The 21380-nt window shown below is 38.6% G+C and overlaps 1 protein-coding gene across 2 annotated transcripts in view; it reads left to right on the top strand.

Moving 5' to 3' along the window:
• Positions 1-2838: 2838 nt before the first annotated feature.
• MET (MET proto-oncogene, receptor tyrosine kinase) overlaps positions 2839-21380 on the top strand; it is a gene marked incomplete at both ends in the record, with an annotated part of 67125 nt that continues 48583 nt past the window's right edge. Inside the window, 2 exons of one of the 2 annotated variants that reach the window (XM_082279627.1) lie at positions 2839-4041; positions 16674-16865. In XM_082279627.1, the coding sequence (XP_082135753.1) occupies positions 2842-4041; positions 16674-16865 (1392 nt within the window). The remainder of the gene's footprint in view (positions 4042-16673; positions 16866-21380) is intronic. The other variant, XM_082279626.1, reaches the window with a different exon arrangement.

The following is a 21380-nucleotide window of genomic DNA, read 5'->3' on the forward strand; positions in this document are numbered from 1 at the left end:
GACTCAAATTAAAGAGAAAAGATGACTTGGTTTTCATTTATTGCTCATATTTTCCTTCCTGTAGTGGTAAAATAAAGTACCTATTATTCCTGGCATCCTTTACATCACACTGAATCCCACCTTTGTTCTTACTGTTAAATTTTCCATTCCAACATCACTTGCTAAAGGAGTCTAACATGAAATTTTTGGTCTCCAGAGCATAGATTGAAATCGGTGGTGTTTTACTGAGTGTAGGCAGAGCAGCCTATCTGAGGACACTGGCCTCACATCCCAAAATATGGCTGGAGTTAAAGCATAAGTCAGATAGTATTTATGGCTCTAAATACCTCTGCAGTGCACACTGGTACTGGTTGTTGGACAACTGGGATCCTCTTTTTCAGATGCTAGAAGAATGGAGAGGATTGTAAACTGAAGACTGAGAGACCTAATGGGTGGGAAATCTATTGTGGAACATTAAAACAAGAACATAGTACAGAATATACTGCAACATATAAGGTGCCTGTCACATAACCTTCCTTCCATCTTTTTTTCCTGTGTTGGTGGTCAATCAGCCTCATCCTCACCCAGCTCTTGTCCCACCCATTGCTTTCTCTCTCCACGGCAGGGCCACCTCTGTTATGTGGGATTAAATTTATTCTAGTAAACGATATACCTACCTCTGCATTGTGTCAGAAATATAGCACTTTTGGAATTTTCTGTTTAATCCAGTATTTCTCAGAACATGCTGACTCATCAGAAGTGAATCTGCAGGAATGTATCAGTTTCAGCATTTTCTTGGGTGGAAGTGCTGGTTGAAAAGAGGCAGACAGTCAGACCAGGCTCTCACTGCTCCCTGTGCTGGGACCTTCACTTGGCACTGGCCAGGCAGGACGTGAACACAATTGTTCTTGGATCATGTGTGACTTCTGGGTGTTTTACATAAACTTTGAAAGCTCTTGGTTTCATCCCAGCACAGAGCAGGAAAAATTCCACGATAGCAAGGTGTTACAGAGGATGAGAAAACAGTTTCTTGCCCTATACAATATGGAGGTCACCACTTTGTGTACTGTGACTATTTTCTAATTATATCGATATCCTTGCTCTTTTTTCTTTCTTTTTTAAATGTAAATCCAGGCTAGATTTGTTTCCAGGATTCTGTTATCATTAATTAATATCAGAAAAATGTTACTGATTTGAAGGAAGATCTTTATGTCTCAATACTAGAAGTGTGACTTGTTTTTACCAGCTAATGCTTGCAAATAGCCCGTGTTTCTGATTTTTATCCCCAAGTCTTGATCATGATTCTTATCAGACAATAGGGAGGAAGAACAATTAGTTTCCAAAACCTATTATTTTGTGTAATTAAAGAGGTAAACCACAGAAAGAATTCAGTGGATGCTGAAATAAAGCATCACAAGAATTATCGATTGTTTTAACCAATCTAGTGAAAACACTGGATTTACACACAGCTGAAACAGCTCTGATCTACAGTCATATTTTCATTTTGCTTAAAGTCCTAATGAAATAAAAAGTTGGTACAGACTCCTATTATTCAGTCTGTAATTTTCTAGGTCATCTATTTTAAATTCTTTCAGTGGTCACAAGCATTTCTTGATTAGCAACAATTGCCTAACTATAGTCGAACTAGAAGGATTTTCCCAAAGTATGTGATCATATTGCTGTTAGAATGCATAATTGTTTTCTCCACGAAGAAGCTAAATTTGGCTTAACAACTGTGTCATGATGTTAACAGAAAATGTCTGGTGTGACAGGGCATAGTGTGGATACTGCACTGAAACGCTCATAACCACAGCTCATTTCATTGATCTTTCAAGGGGGTGAAATATCACACAAGTCATCTGCCTTTGGTTTTTCAAGCCACATCAAACAACTGTGCGGAGATGTAAAAAAAAAGACAGAAGTGCTAGGTGGTTTGATTTCATCAGTTAATGGCTGTAGGTCACTCGATAGCCCTTTGTTTACAATACAGCAATATGCCTGTATCTTGTAAGGCTCACCAGAGTGACTTACTGCTGTGGTACAGGGCCTAAAATAAAGCTTGCACATGCCAGGCACCACATGATGCATAAAATATTCTAATAATACATTACAAAGCCTTGTCAACACTAGGGAGAATGACTATTCCAAGAAATAGGGCTGGCTGAAAAAAGACTTTTTTTTTTTCAAACTGGGCCTTTATGAAAGACAGTGATTTGGGGAGCTGGCAGGAGAGAGAGAGAGAGAAGGGTTTCTTGCTTTGGTCTGGTGGAGAAGTGGCTCTTTCTTGGTTAATCAAAAATATCAACAGAATAGAAGTCCACTCCAGCTAAATTTTCACATTGTTCATGTCTTTTCTATTTCTTACTTTTGATCAGCTGTGCTAGGAACCCATTCAGCCCCTTGAGGACTTGACAAATATATCCACACATTGAAGTGCTCCAACTGCTTTGTGTGCAGTTGTGTCCTAAGCGTCCTGGGCAGATTTGCTTTCAACTATGTGTACACCATCCTGTTCTAAACCATATCAGTCAGCTGGTTTAATGCCAGTGTGGAAGTAGTCCTCTCTCTTTTGCTGCTCTGCAACATGCCGAGGGGTCTTGAGAAATTCATCATAAGAAAATCCTTCTGTGAATTGTTCTAAAGGCAGTGAAATGGGCACCCACAAAGAACAGGGATTATAGTCATTTCTAGCACAACTATTATGACACTAAGTAAGATTGCAACACTTCTTAAACTGAAATATTTCAGCTACTACATGCAGCCTAAAAACAAATTTCTGTTGTCTGATAAACTGACGATTTACTATATGAAATATAACCATTTTTTCCATTAAATATATTTTGACAGATTAGATCTCTGACAATGAAGCCTTTTACTGCATATCCTTCTGGGTTTATCGTATTCCTGTTTGCCTTGCTGCAGAGGAGCCATGGACAATGCAAAGAAGCAGCTAAAAAATCAGAGATGAATCTTAGTGTAAAATATGATCTTCCTAACTTCATCGCAGAAACACCAATTCAGAATGTAGTTTTATATAAGCATCATGTTTATATTGGAGCAGTCAACAAGATTTATGTACTAAATGAAACTCTTCAGAACATTTCTGTGTACAAGACTGGGCCTGTTTTGGAGAACCCTGACTGTGCACCATGTGAAGATTGCAGAGATAAAGCCAACTTATCTAACAGCATATGGAAGGATAATGTCAACATGGCACTGCTTTTAGAAACTTATTATGATGATCAGCTCATCAGCTGTGGCAGTGTGTCCGGAGGCATCTGCCACCGTCACATCATTCACCCTGACAACCCTGCTGACATTGAAAGTGAGGTGCACTGCATGTACTCACCCCAGGTGGATGCAGAAGCAGATAACTGTCCTGACTGTGTTGTTAGCACTTTAGGAACCAAAGTTTTGGTGACTGAAAAGGACAGGTTTGTCAACTTCTTTGTTGGAAATACTGTGACATCTACATTTCAGCCTCCCCATGTGCTGCATTCAATATCGGTTAGAAGATTAAAAGAAACACAGGATGGTTTTGAGTTTCTCACAGATCAATCTTATATAGATATCCTCCCTCAGTTCCGTGACTCGTATCCCATTAAGTATGTCCATGCCTTTGAAAATGATCACTTTGTCTATTTTTTGACTGTACAGAGAGAAACTCTTGACTCACAATCTTTTCACACTAGAATTATTCGCTTCTGCACTTTAGACTCAGAGATGCGTTCCTACATGGAAATGCCTCTTGAGTGCATTTTTACTGAAAAGAGAAGAAAGAGGTCCATCCGAAAGGAGGTATTCAACATTTTGCAAGCTGCCTACGTAAGCAAGCCTGGCGCAGCTCTAGCACACGAAATGGGCCTTGGGCTCAACGATGATATCCTTTATGGTGTTTTTGCACAAAGCAAACCAGACTCTTCTGAACCAACCAACAGATCTGCTGTCTGCGCCGTCTCTGTGCGAACCATCAATGAGTTCTTCAACAAGATTGTTGACAAGCAGAACATGAAATGTCTCCAACACTTTTATGGGAAAGAGAGCAAATACTGCTTGAATAGGGTAAGTGATAATTGATTTGTTACATTTTGGGACTTTTGTTCTCTCTTTGCCTACTTATTGCCACATATCTGTTCCTTCAGTTTCAGTTACAAAATGTAAGTCCCTGATCATTGCAGGTTGCTTAGCATTGCTGTTGATTCATCTCTAAAAGGATTAGTTCCTGTAAAATGATTATGAAAATCACTGAGGTTTTTATGGGGCTAAAAATGTAGGTTTTTGCTTGAGAAACTATGATGCAGATAAATTGAACATTTAGGCAGTTATTTCTTTTATTATTAAAAAAAAGTATTCATAAACATTCATATTCATGTGCACTAAAGAGTCCCTGAAAAACATCACATACTTAAAAGTACGTTAATGCTGAATCACTGCCCTTCTCAGAAATAAATGAAAGAGCCGGTTTGGAATATGTCATGAAGAGCCAGATTGTAATGTAGTTACTCATGCTCGGTACAGAAACAGTCCAACTGGCATCAGTTTTCTGCATGAAATAAGTGTCAGTGAAATCTGTATCTGAATGAGGGCTCAGGTAGTCTTGGGTAGGAGGGCTGCCTTTCTGTACACCATGACGTTGGGAGTCTGCTGCTCTCCAGCCATATGAAATTCTGTGAGCAGAGGAAGCACAGAAATTCTCCCTTTCCCTTCTGGCCAATGTCTGTGCTGGTTTCAGGTCTTGTAAAAGAAATACAGAGTCTGGGAATTGAGTAGTTTTAACAGTTACTTTGGAACATGAAACGTTAGAACTTTGTATCACCTGCTTATGAAGCAGGAGCTTAAATATCCTATCTGGGGATCTTTCTTTTCTCAAAAACAAGAAATTTGGAGCTCAGAGGTGGCACGCTGTCTTCTACCAGAGGGCCAGAGCCCCTGTGGCAGGGCTCTGCTAAGCCAGTATGAGGCCTGTGTCAGAACAGATCAACAGCTCAACCTGCATTTAGAGGTGGATGGTATCTGTCATTTCCCACTGTTGGGACAGCTCGAAGTAAAAGTGGGAGCCACGGGCCTTCTTCACCCCAAGTATCACCAGTATCCTCTTCAGCACAGCTGCTCAGCACAGGGCATCAATTTAGGATGTTGACACACGTCCTGGTTGGAGGTGGGAGTCCATTTCGTCAAAGAGAACGGCTGCTCCCCACTGCCAGAGGTGAGACAGGGCAGTCTGGGAAGAGGAACCCATTGCAGAGACCCTGTGGCTTTTCCCCAGTAGCAGGAACGTGCTCAGAGGCCATCTGACACAGTCTGAGCATAACCACAGCGGCCTTGGCATTTTGGGAATGACTGCTTATAGCAGGCTCCAGGTGTTCAACACAGATGTAGGCATTGCCAGTGGATGCTGATACAGCAGCCCCAACAGACATAGCATTTTATTCCCTTTTTTGTAGGAGGGGGACAGGCAATTTTCAGGAACTAAAAACAAGTTAGCAAACATTCAGCACAGTAGCTTATCTCTCTTTACTGTGTTATTGCTGTCCTAATTTTTCATTTCGGGTAATAATATCGTCTTTTTTTTTTTTTTTTTTCAGTTTTCAGTTCACTTTTAACAAGAAATATTGTCCTTCTCTGAAAGTACTTTATTCTATATTCCTGGGGTATATGATTTGTGAATGACTGTCTTTAAAGCTCGTGGCCTTTAACTTATCTCATTCTGCACTTGCCTATACACCCATTTCATAAGGTGATCTCTTCAAAGCAAAGTGTACCATTAAAATATTGACAGAATAATTTGCCACTTTTCACATGCTGGGAAGTACTTTCATGTTTCAAAAGCTTTTCCAGGCTCTGCTGCTTTGCATATCAGAATGAATGTCTCAAACTGTGGACATGTTTATGATAGTTGCCTATTTTCAAGAAATGTCATCAAAGCTCTGGTTTCTGCTACATTAAATTAATAAAGGGAAAAATGTTTCTGTGATTTCTTGTGGTTCTTTTAAATGGCATAAAGGCAGTCAGAAATGTTTGTCCTGATTGTTTGCTTAACACTGAAATATCAAGACTGTCAAGCTTTACCCTTCCATTTCCTTTGCTTTATTCCAGAGGACTCATTAAGCTTCAGTAAAAAGGGTCCTCTGAGGTTTTTCAGGTTTCAACTAGCCAAAACGATTGGCAAGAATTTGCCAACCATCCTTTATACACCTGTTTTTCTCTGGTGTGTAAAATAGACCTGAAGGGTTGGAATGTGAAGGAAGGGAAGGAGCGGGCAGAAGAAGGAAAGCACATTATTTCTTATGCTTGTCCCAAAAATGTCAAATTTGGTCTTTTCTGATTTTGCTGGAGTTTAAATGCTAATTAAGAAAAAAAGTCTCAAACCCCTAAACTCTTCCTAGCCCCTTCTTTGTACATTGTAAAAGTGTACATAAGGGCATAAAACATTTTCCCCTTTTTTGTAAGTCACCTTCAACTTGAAAGCTTTTATAAAATCTTAGAGTTTGTCACAGTTTATTTTTGTGAAGTTCAAAACTTGTTTTTGTAATGTAGCCAAGATGATCTTTCTCTTTGATGTTGAGAGAATAAAACCACAGACCACTGATGCAAGTGAAAGGCACTGACCACTGCAAAATTAAGTCATAGGACGGTGAAAACAGTCCAGCAGTGAATATGGTATACCACTAACTTCAACATTAAAAAGAAAAATGAGCCTCTAGCATGCTTTGCAAGGAAGTGCTCTCTGATAATTTACAGTTAGAGTCTGATTGATGAAGGCCATTTCATGTTATCAAAAAAAGTCCCATAAGACAATTGTACGTAATTTTGTTGGACTTCCGGTAGTCTATCTTTTTAAGTGGCTGTCCCTCAGGACTGTTTAATCTGAGGCTTCTAAAGGTAGAATTAGATGAAAATAAACCTGAATGATACATCCAAAACACTTCTTCAACTTGTTCTTCTCATATTTAAAGAAAAAATAAGAAAAACTTCCACTCATCTTGATGTGATTGACAAAATTTGTTCAGTTTTGGCCTTATTTTCTAAAGAAAAGAAGTTTATGTGGTCGTGCTATTTTAGGTCTGTCTTTCTGTTAGTTATCCTTACAGCCTCAGCAATAAGAAATCTTAAAGATGTGAATTCAAGTGTGAATCCAGAGACAGATCCCACATAGGCTCAGGCTATGGAAACTGATGAAATTTTAGGAGTCCCTTTATAAACATCAGAAGGACTCACAAGGACTGAAGAAGGTATTGCTCCATGGAAAAAAAGTCTCCATCAGAGCTTAGTTGAAGAGCAAAGTCAACCAACCACGAGATATAAATCCAGACACCACTGTGCTTCACTTACTCCAGTGCTCATGGAAAACTTCATCAAATTGAAATAAAACATTTCCAGTTGTGTTTAAGTGTAATACATATTAAGCCAAAACCTGGGCTCACTGAAGTCAGGGTTAGGAGAAGTGAATCCGATGTAGCATCTGATTGATGTCAGATGTACTGCAGCAGAGCTGTGACTAGTTAGTACTGCCTAATAATTCCCTTCAGTGAAAAGCTGGCTGACACTTAAATGACAGCAAGATGGAAACAGAACTGGCTTTGAATTAAAAGAAAAAATGGGAGTAATAGTAAGGAAGTTTTATTGGTCGAGTCAGGACAAAGATATCTGAGAGGTAGCTGCTGTAGGGGGTTTTGAATCACTGTTCAGGAATCTCCCACAACAAAGAGAAAACTGGATGTAGCCTTTAAGCAGAGTTTATTTGGTCAGTTAGTCATTATCAGCCCCGGTGTGGTAGCCTCAAAGCAGAAGTGTGTTTAGATGAGGAGACAAATGCTGCTTACTTCATCTGCAGACACAGTCCATTAGTGTGCATCTTTACCATGGATTAAATATTATTTTTCAAGTGAGAAAAATGAGCTGATTTTAGCCTTGACAATCTCAGCTATACATTTCAGTTGTCGTTAGATAGATCATGATCTTACAGGCTTTGTTTGGCCTTTCTGCGTCTCTTATGTGCTAAAAAAGTGTAAGCCAAATTACCTGACTTCGATCATTATGGACTTACATGATAAAGCACCTCTAAAAATGAAATCCAAATTCAGCTCTGTAAAGATCTTATGTCTTCTTTTTTTTACAGGTAAATTCAGGTGAAAGCTTAAAATACTTAGGCCTTACAGGAAAAGAGAAACCACAGACAGGCTTTTGCCACCATGTTCCCAGCAAGTGTCTTAAAGCAAGACAAACTGGACACAACTCCTCTTGAATGAAAGGCACAAACTATTGGAAAACCTGAAAGGAAAACAGAAGATCACCAAAACAAAAGATAAAGTGAGAGTAAAATAAACACATGGTGATGCTTCTTTATTACCATTACACACATGATAGATGAGTAAAATTAGGTTATGCTTATATTGTAATGGAAGAAAATAATTGCTGCCTTCTATCAGGAAACCACAAAAGCACTTATTGATCTGTCATCTTAAGGCTGTGTCTAAGAATATTTAATAAAATAAACAGAGATAAATAACTCTTTTGAGGCCCTGTAACTGTAATATCCCACACCATTTGGCTTAAAATTTTGGCAGGTTTAAAAATAACACCACATATCTCTGATTAAAATGGGTTGTTGTAAATTATTTAGATCATCTCACAGCATGGAGGTGTTTTTATATTGTGAGTAGAACGTGACTGAATATTTTCCCTAAAAGTCAGGCACCAGAATCCATTCGATTAGTTCAGTCATTTATTCCTCTGGAAATGCTTTATCGGATGGCATACAGTAATCTGCCTGGGCACAAAATCTGTTCCCATCCGTATGCAAGCTCCTCTATGGGGTTCTGACATCTCAGGACAATAAATGAGGGCAGAATGATGGGCAGAGTGCACTGGCATCCTTTAAGATATGCTTAAACCCTAGTAATAAGGGGATAGGCTGCATCCACGTTCCTGTCCTGCCCTCGCTGCCTGTCTACCATAAGTCCTGGCAGTACGGAGGGTCTCCACTGTGCCTGTACCAGTGGAGTGCAAGGCAGGGTGTGCTCACCAGCCAGCTCCTCTCCACCATTAGCTACATGGCCACCTACCCACCTGGCCAGGGAAAACCTGACTGGGGAAAACAGCCTGGCAGAAGGGATTGCAGGGAGAGTCTGGACTCCAGTTAAACTGCATGGGTAGAGATACAGGTATGAGTGTGTAGGGGTGTGGTATGAGCATAGGTGTGGGTCTGGGTAAGGTTATCTCAGGCTGGGCTGGATTTAGCAAACACCTGGCTACAGCAGTAAGGGCTGTTTCATCTCTGGGACTGGCCACATGGACATCCTCATGAGGGAGTTCCTGAGAAAAAGACAAGGCAAGGAAAAAGGCAGGTCAGGGAGTTTTTTTGGAGTACCACACCACCCCTAGCAGTAGATATCTTTGCAGACTCTTCCGAGCCCCAGGAGCTATGGAGTTTGGGGACTAACCTCTTAGTCACCAACTGCTGCCAAAACTACAGTTTTCCTTCTGATGTCCTGTTAGAGACCTGTCTTTGCTTTCTTCCCAGTGCTGCTGCTTGGCATTTTATCATCTTCTTGATGAAAGGTGGATTTCTCTGTGAAAAAGTGGTATCCATTAAACTACCATTTTCTGCAACAGACACAGATTTATCAGCCAGAGTCACTAATAATGTTCCATTTCCAGACTTTTTAATCAAATTCTTCCACTGAAGGCTGGGCTCCCTATTGGTTATTAGTGTGGAAAAGTGACTCTGCTGCTTTTCTCTGTAATTGCACAGAAATAATTTCAGGCAGAAAGTAATTTTTATTTTGTTAAAATGGATATCTAGTCATATGGCTTTTATGTCTCAGTTTCTGAAGCCCCTTAAATAAATCCAAAGACTAGAACTGGACAAAGAATAATTTTCTTATCCTACGTAGCCCTGCAAACTAGAAAAATTTTACAGTCCCAAAAAAAGAGATGTCCAAAATATATGCTAGTAGTTATGTAGTGCTAAGGACACTCCCTAAAGATATATAATATTCAAATCTGAGCCTCTTTTCCTGGGTTCAGACCAAATTCTAAGACTCCTTAATCCCAGATTAAGTTCACATCAACTCTGATTATGACTATTCTGCAATGGGACCATATCAGCCCTTTCTGAAAGATCTGCTTGGATTTCTTTAAGCACAGTTCCAAGTTACAGAGAAAGAGAAGCTGATTATGCAGTGCACTGTATGCAGATCTGAGTCCTGGATTCATCACACCTGGCTTTGGTAGGTGGTTGACACATCTAAGCAAGCAATGAATTTTCCTTATGTTCTGCTGCCAAAAAACGGAGACACACATAAGTCTTCACAAAGCAGACATCTGCCTTTCAGCTCACTCAGCACCCACCTTACCTCAGCAGTTTTCTACTTATTCTATTTATTCTGACTCAGGACCACATCTGGCCATCATTATTGCTCACTAAAGCAAGAGTAGGTAATTATTATCCAGGAGAGAGCTGTGTTACTCAAACTTTCTAGGTGGCATGTGGGTTTCTGATCTCACACAGCTTTTGCATCAGAGTGGAATTACTCCTCATTTCCAAACATACAAGTAAAACCAGAATCAAATCCCACAGTAAATGAAAAAATAATAATAATGCTGAGGAGGAAGATCCATGGCATAAATGGTTCAGAAAGCAAGTGTAAGTCACAAGAAATTATTACTTGCACTGTCTACAGGGTGTGAGAAAACGAAGAAATGCTAGAGAAGTGATATTGCAGGAAGTGATAACGAGAGCTTAATTTTCTTGAAGCGGATGTCACCCGCTTTTGTACACAGCCTGTGGAAATTAGGGCAAATTGCATGATTTTCTTCTAGTTTCTGGACTTCTTTCTGTCCCACACGTCTTGCACCACTGTTTTGGCTAGGCATGCAGTTGTTGTGCAATGTTTTGTTGGAATAAGAGTCCCCACACTCAGTGTTATCTTTGGATAACTGGTCTAGGTGGAATTCCCAGCTTTTCTATTTCACCACAGCTTCCATGTTAATAAGGACTTCTGTGAAAAATGCACCTGATAGACACTACAAATGTACAGCAAAACTGCTTTCATCAGCACAGTATCTCCAGTGCATTACTTTATTTCTTAAAAATGTGGAATTAGTCAACACCTCTTCTTTGATAATCTGTATACTGAGTTAAATGCTAAATTAATATAAGGGAAATCAGCAAAATGCAAAGATTACTTAGGTCCATTTTGTCTGCAGAATCAATAGGATTTACTTAGTGCTAATGCACTAACCAGATTATGAGAACTAATGCAGTACTGTTCAATGACAAAAGCAAATAACTCTTTGAATGATCTTGACAAAAGAACATGAAATCATCTTAATTTGTATTAACTAATTACATTTAACATGTTGATTTTTTTTACCTATTACTTTAAGTGGAGCATCAGTTCAGTGACTTCCTTCCCCCATCTCATTTTAGTGGTGAAGTAGATCAGAGCAACAAGTATTAAGAGTTAGTGAAATGATACTGTGTAAAATTTTACACTGATGGAGTTCTTTTAAACATTTTATTTTAAGAAAGGGATATGCCTTCTCTGTATTTCATATAAAAATCTTTGAATTGCTTTCAAATACATGAGGAGTATTGGGAAGAGGAGGAATGAAGAAGAGGGAAACAATTCTTTGTTTAAAACAAAAAGAGGAAAAAAACTCTTCTACCTTTTAGAGTAAAGCTTCATTGCCTCAGCAGAAGTTCTTAGAAACAGAGAACCCAGTCCCCTGTCCCAGACATGTTCCATCCTGCATGAACACTGGACTGAGTTCACAGCACCTACACACCCTCAAGGTGTTGTTCACTGGTCAAGAAGAAACCAGAGGCACAGTGGCTCTGCTTCTATGGGAACTGTTTAGCACATGAATTGGCTTCCACTGGTAAAAGTGAGCTCTACAATATGATTCATCTTTCCCTTCCATAGGATTACAAGAATCATCATTACCATGATGATGATGAAGTCACTCACATCCTCAGACAACAACCTGGCTTCACTGAATTATCTGGGACAGAATTACATTCTTGGCTTTCAATGGAGAGAAGCCGTGATCAAATGCACTTCTCACCTGAAGAGTAATAATGCAAACTACCCAGAAAATTCAAGTGTATCAAGAACAGCAAAGCTATATTGGCCAAAAATACATGGAAATATTTAGAGAAATATGATAAGGTTATTCTGTGTTCCTCATGGTTATTCTTCCTGTTCAGAGTCTGCTGTACATGTAAATTCTTCATCATTATGTGTTTGATTCTAATAGGACCCACTCTAAAAACTGTAGCTTGATTATTCATCTTAATTCACGGACTTCAACAACAGAAAAGGAACTTATACACTCTATTAGGTTTTAATGGTCTTGGGAACCAATTTTTTATGTAGAATCATCTATTCATTCACTCCACAGTAGTTTCTTTGAAAAAGGATTTTTGCCATTTGCAGACATCTGGATCCAGGTCATTTAACAATAGCTTATTTCTCCCTACGCCATGTTATACCACAGATCTTAAGGGTTGTTTCCAGCCTAAAGGATTCTTTGATTCTATGAAAGGAGAAATGCTGTTGGCTCTTGTAGGTGACCACTTCTCTTGAGGGAGAACCCCAGAATTCACAGCAGAAAACAAAAGCTGATATTTATGATTTTGATTCTTTACAGCCAACAAGTTAAAAGTCATATGAACAAACCAGCAGGAAATAAAACTTATTACAGTCTCTGTCCAGCTCTGTGGCTCACACGCATGCACACACAAACGCACAGCTAGCTTCAGTATAAAGTCAGCGGCAAAAGCGGCAGGAAGGTTCTTTGCGTGTGTTCCAACAGGAGCATTGAATACCTCTACACCGTCGAAGGCTCAGAAGCAAAAGACGAGAACAATAAAACTCAGGGTTTTATCCGGGGGCGGGGAAGAGGCGGGACTAGGGAACAGGGACCACTGGGGAAGCTCTGGGGGAGTGGTGAAGGGCAAGAGCCAACATCCAACCATGAACACAGAACTGGGGTAGATTACCATAACAGAACATGGCAGTCTGGGAGAGGCTTCTTTCCCTCACCATGACCGTAAGTCTTTGGCACCAGAGGGCATCTTACCAAGAGCCCTCTGTGTCCTTGTGCCACAGGCTAACCAGCCACCACAAAAACTCATGCATATTCCTACTTTCATTTGAACTTTACTTTGTAACGGCAGTATTTTGTGATTGACCCTAGGAAATATCACCTAGTTACTTTCAGACCATTTCTCCAATTTGTCAAATTAAAATTTAATTTTAATGATGTCTTCCAACTGGCTCATAAGACAGTATTATATGTTCTGCAGTGATTAAGTCATTGATTACCAGTTTATTCAAGACATTAAATGTAATATCAAGACATTGTACATAATATCACTTTCTATATGAGCACCGCACTTAACTAAGAAGAGCAGGTTTTGACCAGCTCTAGAAGAAAGAGCCTGGAGGAGCGTTTCTCCAATTTGCAGTCACTGAAAATTAGAGAAAAGTTGACAAAAATATATTTGGATTTTTTTTCCCTGAGTATAGTGTTTAGACTAGAGACTAGGCTTTTGGATCATTTTTCTGACACTGACCTAATCAGGTATTTTTCTGAGATTTTCATTCATTTCTGTAAGAATTCGTCCCCGCTTTTCACTTTTGGCTTCAAATGTGCAACTCTGTCTGAAATATTTTTTTCATGGTCACTGAATATGACATATAAACCATCAGTTAGCTGCAAAACAGTGACAGCTCCTGATAGCTCGGCTCAGTGATGTCTAGAGACTTTTTTGGCATGTTTGTCTTCTGTGGACCAAATCAAGGGTAAATTCCAAAACACCACAACTTCCCGTATGAACAAATAAGATAACATTAATTATCTTCTAGCCTTCTAGACACATCTGTAAGGCAGGGCTTGCTCACACCTCACGGCATTCCAGCGGCACACCTGTGCCAGCTTAACATTAACAAAGGCCTCTCTATGAATCACAGGCACAATTGGCACCTCCTGTCCTACAAGAGAAGCAATGTAGCTGAACCCAAGCACTTACCCGTGCTCTAATCATCCATTTCAATAGTTGTGTGATTTCTCAGTGGAACTTGGCATAATATCCTGAGTGCATCATCTGACATCAGTTATTTTTCCACATTGACAGCCAAATAGATAGTTATGTGTATTCTGGGAGGGAGGAGGGGAAGGAGAGAGAGAGAGAGTGAATCTGGCTTAAAAGTGTTAATTTAAAGCAGCTTCTTTGCCAAAGTTTTCCCTATTATCAATCTTCCTTTAGTTTTCTAAGTAGCCTTTTAATCTCTGCATTTCTACTCAAAGATCAAAGCCTTCCTATTTCTTGAACAGCCAACCCTACATTATGGTTAATCTATGAAGCACCAGGTTTTTTAAGAACCGTATGTGTAACAATCTCCAGGTTCTTCAGCAGACAGACAAAATTATGGCATCTCTGAGGAAGGCTGAGCTGACTTTGTGGCTGAGCTGACTTTGGAGAAGCTAAGAAAGGTGTCAGGGCAAGCAGGAAAATCTAGCCACTTTTTCCAAAGAGCTTGAACAGGGTTTCATGAGGCAGCATGTTAGGATGTTTGAATTGTGCTGAAATGACTATGTAGGAGGAAGTACTTTAATCTTAGCACTGAAACATCTCTTTCCAAAGTCTTTGCTTATGGAAAAAAGCAGTTACAGGAAAGAGCAAAGATCCCAGGTTGGGGGAGGGTAAAATCAGAAATCTGCCTTATTTCAAAAAGCATGAAAACTGTACATCTTTCTGCACTTGAACTATTCATACTCATTGTATGAGTAATCTGCACAGATGTTTCAGAAATACTTTTAGACTTGGTAGGATATGAGTGCAAAAGAATACAGCTTTTAACTTGTTTGATGGCCAAAACAAAGAAAAGCTAAATTTGCCCATTGATGATTTAACCCATTCAAACACTGGGTTAAAAAATACTTAAAGTATGTTCAGTGTTCCTAGTTCAAAGTATTAGTTCAGTTCCTGCTGAACAAAATGCATTGTATATTAACAGTTAATAAGAAAACTAATACAGTAAACCCTTTAGTATGTGGATAACCAAACTATTAAGTCACTGCTGTACCAGATCTAATTTAGAAGCCATTTTTCTCTATCATTAAGGCACTGAACAGAGATTTCAACTGCTTATTTGGTCTGATGCAGTCTTTCACCTAAATGGCACAGTAAATTGACAGGGCACCTTCAGAAAAGCTGGCATCAGTGCTGACTGCAACTCCTAGGGACCACAGTAAACCTCACCTGCAAGTGCTGTTGCTGGGCTCAGCTCAGAAACATCACAATTCAACCGCAAAGGACTGAGCTACTAGGCTGAACATTTTGTTGATAGTATTTTCAATGCCTTGGGTTTCAGTCTGGAATTCACCAGAGTTAGGCCAGCAAGAAATTCTTCAGTCATTGCTTTCTTTTTCATACTTTGAGGAAAGACATCTAAATCTAGAAAAGAAGACAATAAAATTTTACTCCTACATGCTCTTTAAGGGTATGATGCAGATCTATTTGACTTAGTAAAAAGACTCTTGACTGTCTTAAAAGGCAGTCAAGAAAAAAACCTGTTTGAGACAAAAAACAAATCAATAAAAAAAATAGGAGAAATTAAGCTCACTATTGATTTTAACAGAAGGAACCACCATAAGATTCTTTATAATCTTCCTAAATGTTTATTCATAAAGTATGTCAAAGTGGGAATATGCTACATGACTTCCAAATTTAAACTGGTTAAAGATCCTTTAAGGGAGTCCTGGTTATTATCTTTATACAATGTCCCCAAAACAGATGATGTAGTATCAATAATAATGAAATTATCAGTTAATAGATGACTATTTAATTGTTGGGAGGTTATATTCTTCTTCAGAGATAGTTTAAAGTGTATTGTTCAAGACTTTTTCCAATGAAAATTAAAAACATGTAATCTCTATTCCCAAAATGAAAGAGAAAATCCTGCAAATGCAACTATTATTTTAGTACATTCAAGACACATAGAGATCAGATGAAATAGTGCATGAACCATATATGATCAATACAATAATCTGAGTAATTATCAAAATCTGGATTCCCCATAGTTTCATTTAAACATACAATCAGAAACATATTTTTCCTAATGTATCTCCCTTTTCTTTCTCTTTTTCTCCACAATCAGAAACATATTTTTCCTAACTTATCTCCCTTTTTTTTCTCTTTTTCTCCACTTTATCTCTGAAAAAGGTGGTGAAAATCGAAGAAGAATATTGGAAATTGTTATTTTAATATAAAAAATCACATTGCTGTTAGAGAATCTTTTTCTGGGAAGCTGTTTTAGAAGTAGGTGTGTCACTGGTCAGGCTCTGCAGTGCAAGAATTCTCAGACTCTTGGAGAAGCAGCATTAAGGAAGTCACTATGAGAAAGGATACCTTGATATATGTGCTTATACCCATATCATCTAATTAAATAAAGACCCTATGTCTTATTCCTGCAGACACGATTTAAAAAGTTAAAAGAAACATTCCCTTAACATTAAGAACTTGTTGCCTTCCTCATGGAACATCATAACTGATGAAGCAATTAAGTTTGAAACATTTTAAAATACTTTTGGTCGAATGCATTTGTGCTAAATGACTTCATTCTGACAAAGATCTATTGCTACTCATAAAGACTACTCATCTGTACTTCATTTTCAAACAGGCTTTTTCAAGAAATGCTTCGTACTGCAGAGCACAAGATGATGAATATCGCTTAGAAGTTACGACTCCGCTGCAGCGGGTTGACTTGTTCATGGGCCAGTTCAACAGTGTCCTGTTAACTTCGATATCTGTCTTCACCAAAGGGAACCTTACCATTGCTAATCTGGGAACTTCAGAGGGCCGCTTCATGCAGGTAAATATTACCATATTACTACAATAACTTCACAATAAAAAAAAACACCGGAGTTTAGCAGGATGGTGAAAAGGGAGAAGCATTATTACCCCGGTTTAAAAGGGGATTAGAAAATTGAAATTACCAAATAGAATACAGCTTCTGGAATATAAATGAAATTTCTAATAGAGCATTCAGCATTTTAAGTGTTTACCTGGAGTTTGTGGTTTGGAATAGTGGTTGAGGAGCAAATTCAACCATGATCTCCGGCTGGCTTTGTTTACAGAACAGTTTTGGTCCATACAAACAAGAGCTCTTTCAAAGAAAACTAAACCGAAAGCACTGTCTTGCATAGACATCAAATAGGCTCCAATCCCTGCTGGGGCAGAAAGGTCTAAAACAGCGACTGATTATTCAAACAGCTTCAAAAATACACTTTGTATGGTCATTTATGCTAGAGGATCAGATTAAATCTATTCAGTGTAAAATGCCAAGACAGTTTATAATGTAGAAGCAGGAGCCTCAGCATTAGTTGTTTCTATATACTGATCCACTCCTCTGGCACCAAATTCCTTGCTCGTGTACCCATAGCCTATGACTCACAGCTGTAGAACTGAGATTAGCTCCTTCTCCACCTACTTTCAAGTTTCTCTGAATGTGTATTAGCTTTTCAGGCTCTTGCTCACCCCTATCTCACTCTGTTCTTTTGGATTACAGTTCTTCCTGTCCTAAAAGTGGTTTTCCATAAAAAAGTGATAAATCACCCTCCTGAGTAGTCTGTCTCCCTCCACTGAGTACATAACTAATCTAGACAGGTAGATTATACTACTTGTCTTTGTAGGTGACTAATGAAATAAATATAATGCATAGAGGCAACAGTCTTTAAAATCTTGCCAGTCAAAATCAAACACCAGAAGAACAAAGACAAAATACTTTGAATTCACCCATCTTATTTCAACCACTGTCATCCTGCAGTAACTTCCTTGGAGAGCTTGGCTTCTCCAGCTGCCACAGAGTCCAGCCTGGACATGCATCTCAGCCTGGATCCTTCTTGCACTCAAAGACTTGTGTTATTTCAATTTGCCAATACTATTTGTCTCCTAGAAAGCTTCCTGAAGTATTGGCAGTCTTCTGGACTTTTTGCTCTGTATGCTATAGGGAGTCACCAAAGTTAGTATTATTGTCCCACAGCCATCATTAGCTGAAACCTTGTGAGAAGACCATCTGTTGCTGTGCCATTCCAGTTTTTCCCATTTCCCATACCTTCCATTAGAAAATATGTGGGCACATGTAGCCTTTAAAGGAAACAAGCCTTTCCTTTCTTCTCTCCCTTCCCCTCATTTTTTTGCCGCAAGCAGTGTGTAGGGTTATATATTGTCCTCAGTATACGCACCCTGTCTGGATAAAGGGAGTCCCATACTTCCACTCTTCTGCACAGACTGGACATGGAACCAGCTGCATAATGCAAATTCTGATGCTTCGACAGGCAAGGAGATCAAAGTGATTTGCCACAAAGGACAGATGAAAACATGGGGAAAACCATGTTTCTCCTTTCCCCCCCCAAAAAAATTGTAACAAAACTTTCAATGCCAATGCTGCCAGTTTTACCTTAACATCCTATGATGATCTTGATAACTTTAAGATGCAGTCTGTCTTCTGTGCAGGAAAGGCAAATGCTAAGAGCTACACACTGAGCATGGGCCCAAACTGCCCTCTGTTCTTGAAAGCAGATACTGATTCACACAGCGAACATGAGCAATTTGTTTAACCTTTCTGAAGTAATTTCCTTATCTACAAAATACAATTAATAACAACTACTCTCTTATTCCCAGCATTTCTTCTGGGCTGTCACAAAGCTTTTAGGAAGGTTTGGTAGAAAGCACAAGGGAGCATTATTTTTATTTATAATGTTCTTTAAATTATTCATTCAAATCCTGCAGCACACACTTCATTCAGATGTTTGCCCAACTCAGGGAACAATTAAATATTTCCAGAATACATTTCCCATTCCAGGTTCAGTTACAGATCAAAAGAAAAGGCTATTGTGTAAACTGCACATGGCCATTAGCAGAAATATTCTCATCATTGAATCAGACTGGCTTCAGCTACAGGGGGAAGTCAGCATTGGGCTCATATTGTACTAAATAGGATCTCTTTCTTTGAGGGCTGGGTGCAACTAGCAGGAGAATAAGCATACTGACTACCTTTAATGATACTACCTTCAAATAAAAGGTTAGTATTTGTTTTGTCTTTAAATTATTTTGGAAGGGATACCAGATCTATAGGATAGATCAGACACAGATTTTTGCAGAATTTAATGTTCTCTTACTTTTTTTTTCTCTAATAGTAATCTAGGAAGTGCTTTCAAACATGTTCATTAGGAAATGCCCAACTAAAACAGATTTGTAGTGTTTCTATGGAAATATAGCTATAAACTGCAATGAGAATTCGATCATTAAAAATTAAGCTATTATATGACCATTACTGAAGTAAAATGGGTTAAAAAATCAGGATAATCTAACAATGGCCTAATTTATCAAAAAGATTTCCCCAAAGACTTGCACACATTTTTAGCAATGAAATGTAATGTAGTTTCATTCAGAAATCTGTTGGAACATATTGCAAAGGATCCTCAGCTCTTCACTTATTATGCATCTCACTTTTGCACAGTCATTTGCACTCATATTTTTAGGTCTTTGTACAAGCAAATATTGAATTTTCGTGTGCAATCTCCTTGTAACTTGTAGCTATTTAAAGCTGACTTCAGACACAGGTATGCTTTCAGAGAAAATTAGTTACAAAATTCTACCTATCAGGGAACCTGTTTTAAAACTGGTTGTATTGTGTTAGTATCTTGAGAACATGTTATCATGCCAACTATTTGAAAGCAAAAGAAAAAATATTCATATATAGATTTCTAAATTTAGAAAATCATCTCAACCCTTTCATTTTGTATCTTCTCTGAAATACCAAACCTTACCATATTTAGACAATTTAGTTTCTGACATAAATTTCAGTACTAGCAGCCATCCATGAGATTAAAAGAAGTAATAGTACAGTACCTCTGTCTTTGAAAACAGCACCCTGAAGTGTCCAGATAAGCAACAGCTTGGTGAAAGTAATGAACATTTGAATTACATTTTTGCTGCATTGATTTAGGGTTTCTTATAGTTGTTATGAAACATTTAAGGGGGGTAGGGGAGGATCTCTTGAAAACTTAGTGATCTTGTCATCTAAATTGAATTGAAGCTCAAAGCCTGTGCTGTGGAAGCCAGTAGGTGCAGCAGCAAGCTACTGAACCTGAGAGAAATTTATTTGAGAATGTTTCTCATATACCCCCATTATACTTGCTTACACTTGATCAGCAGCCAACCACTTGATGCTGTCTTTCTTTTCTTTCCTCTTTCCTGTCATCTTTCCATCTCCTTCTGCTTTTCTTCTGCTCATCGTTTCCTACCTTCCTATATTCCCCTTGTCTCCAACTCTATTTCTGTCTCCATCTATTTTTATCTCTTTACCATATGACTGTAGCATAGCATAGCTGTAAACTTCAACAGATTTAACATGTACGTTTTTCCTTCTGTAGGTGATGGCTACTGGATTCTGGGGGTTTGACGTATTTAGAGATGTATCACAATGAGTAGTTCCTAACTTTACAAGTGATTCCCCCAAAGCTTATAGAATTGCACATCAAAATTGTTAATGACCCAACTCAGAACATAGCCCACATTTTACTTATTTAAAAAAAGTCTTCTAAAGAGCCAGTAATATTCAGAATGCAGAAGCAGGTATGTTTCATCCAACCAAGGAATCCTCACCTGTTGTTTTCTGCTTTTAGTTCAATAAAATAGAATTATTCACTAGAACAGCTTTAGAAAGCACTGATACTGGAAAGTAAATATAGGCTCCTTCACTAAATGTTTATTTTTTTTTCAGCCAAAACCTGGGACTAAAATAAAATCAATCTGGATGGTCCAAATAGAGAAGATGCATGTGTTCTTCTAAGGAGGATAATTAGGGCCATGAGGTGAATTCCAGATCTCTCCTGAAAAGTACTGCAGCCCGTTAACATACTGAGCATGTTTTGGCTGCTTCAGAAATGTCAAATCTGTATTTGGCCATGAATAGATTGGAGTGTGTAGTTTACTAAATATTGTAGAGTTTCTGTTACAAAACAGACCAGTAATAATTTTTCTAAGACAGCTGACATGCATGAGACAGAAAAGAAAAATGGCTTTACTTCCTTCCTAAGCTGGAGCCTGACAACAAACTTTTTTTTTCCCCTTCTCTTTTTTTCTTTTTTTTTTTTTTCTGCTGAGAAGTTGCAGCTGTTTCGGCCTTTCTTATTGTGCTTGTTTTCAGACTGTGACTGGGAACACAGACTGTAACTACAGCTGTTGGGTGCATAGTGAATCAGGTATTTCACAGTGGTTATTTGATTAGAAAACAGCACCCAGTCACACTGCTATAGCTGAGGAATCAGATTTTCAGCTGGTGTAAAACAGCCTTATTCTGTTCAAACCAAGTTACGCTGAG

Source organism: Coloeus monedula (assembly GCF_965178545.1).
Source record: "Coloeus monedula genome assembly, chromosome: 4".
NCBI lineage: Eukaryota > Metazoa > Chordata > Aves > Passeriformes > Corvidae > Coloeus > Coloeus monedula.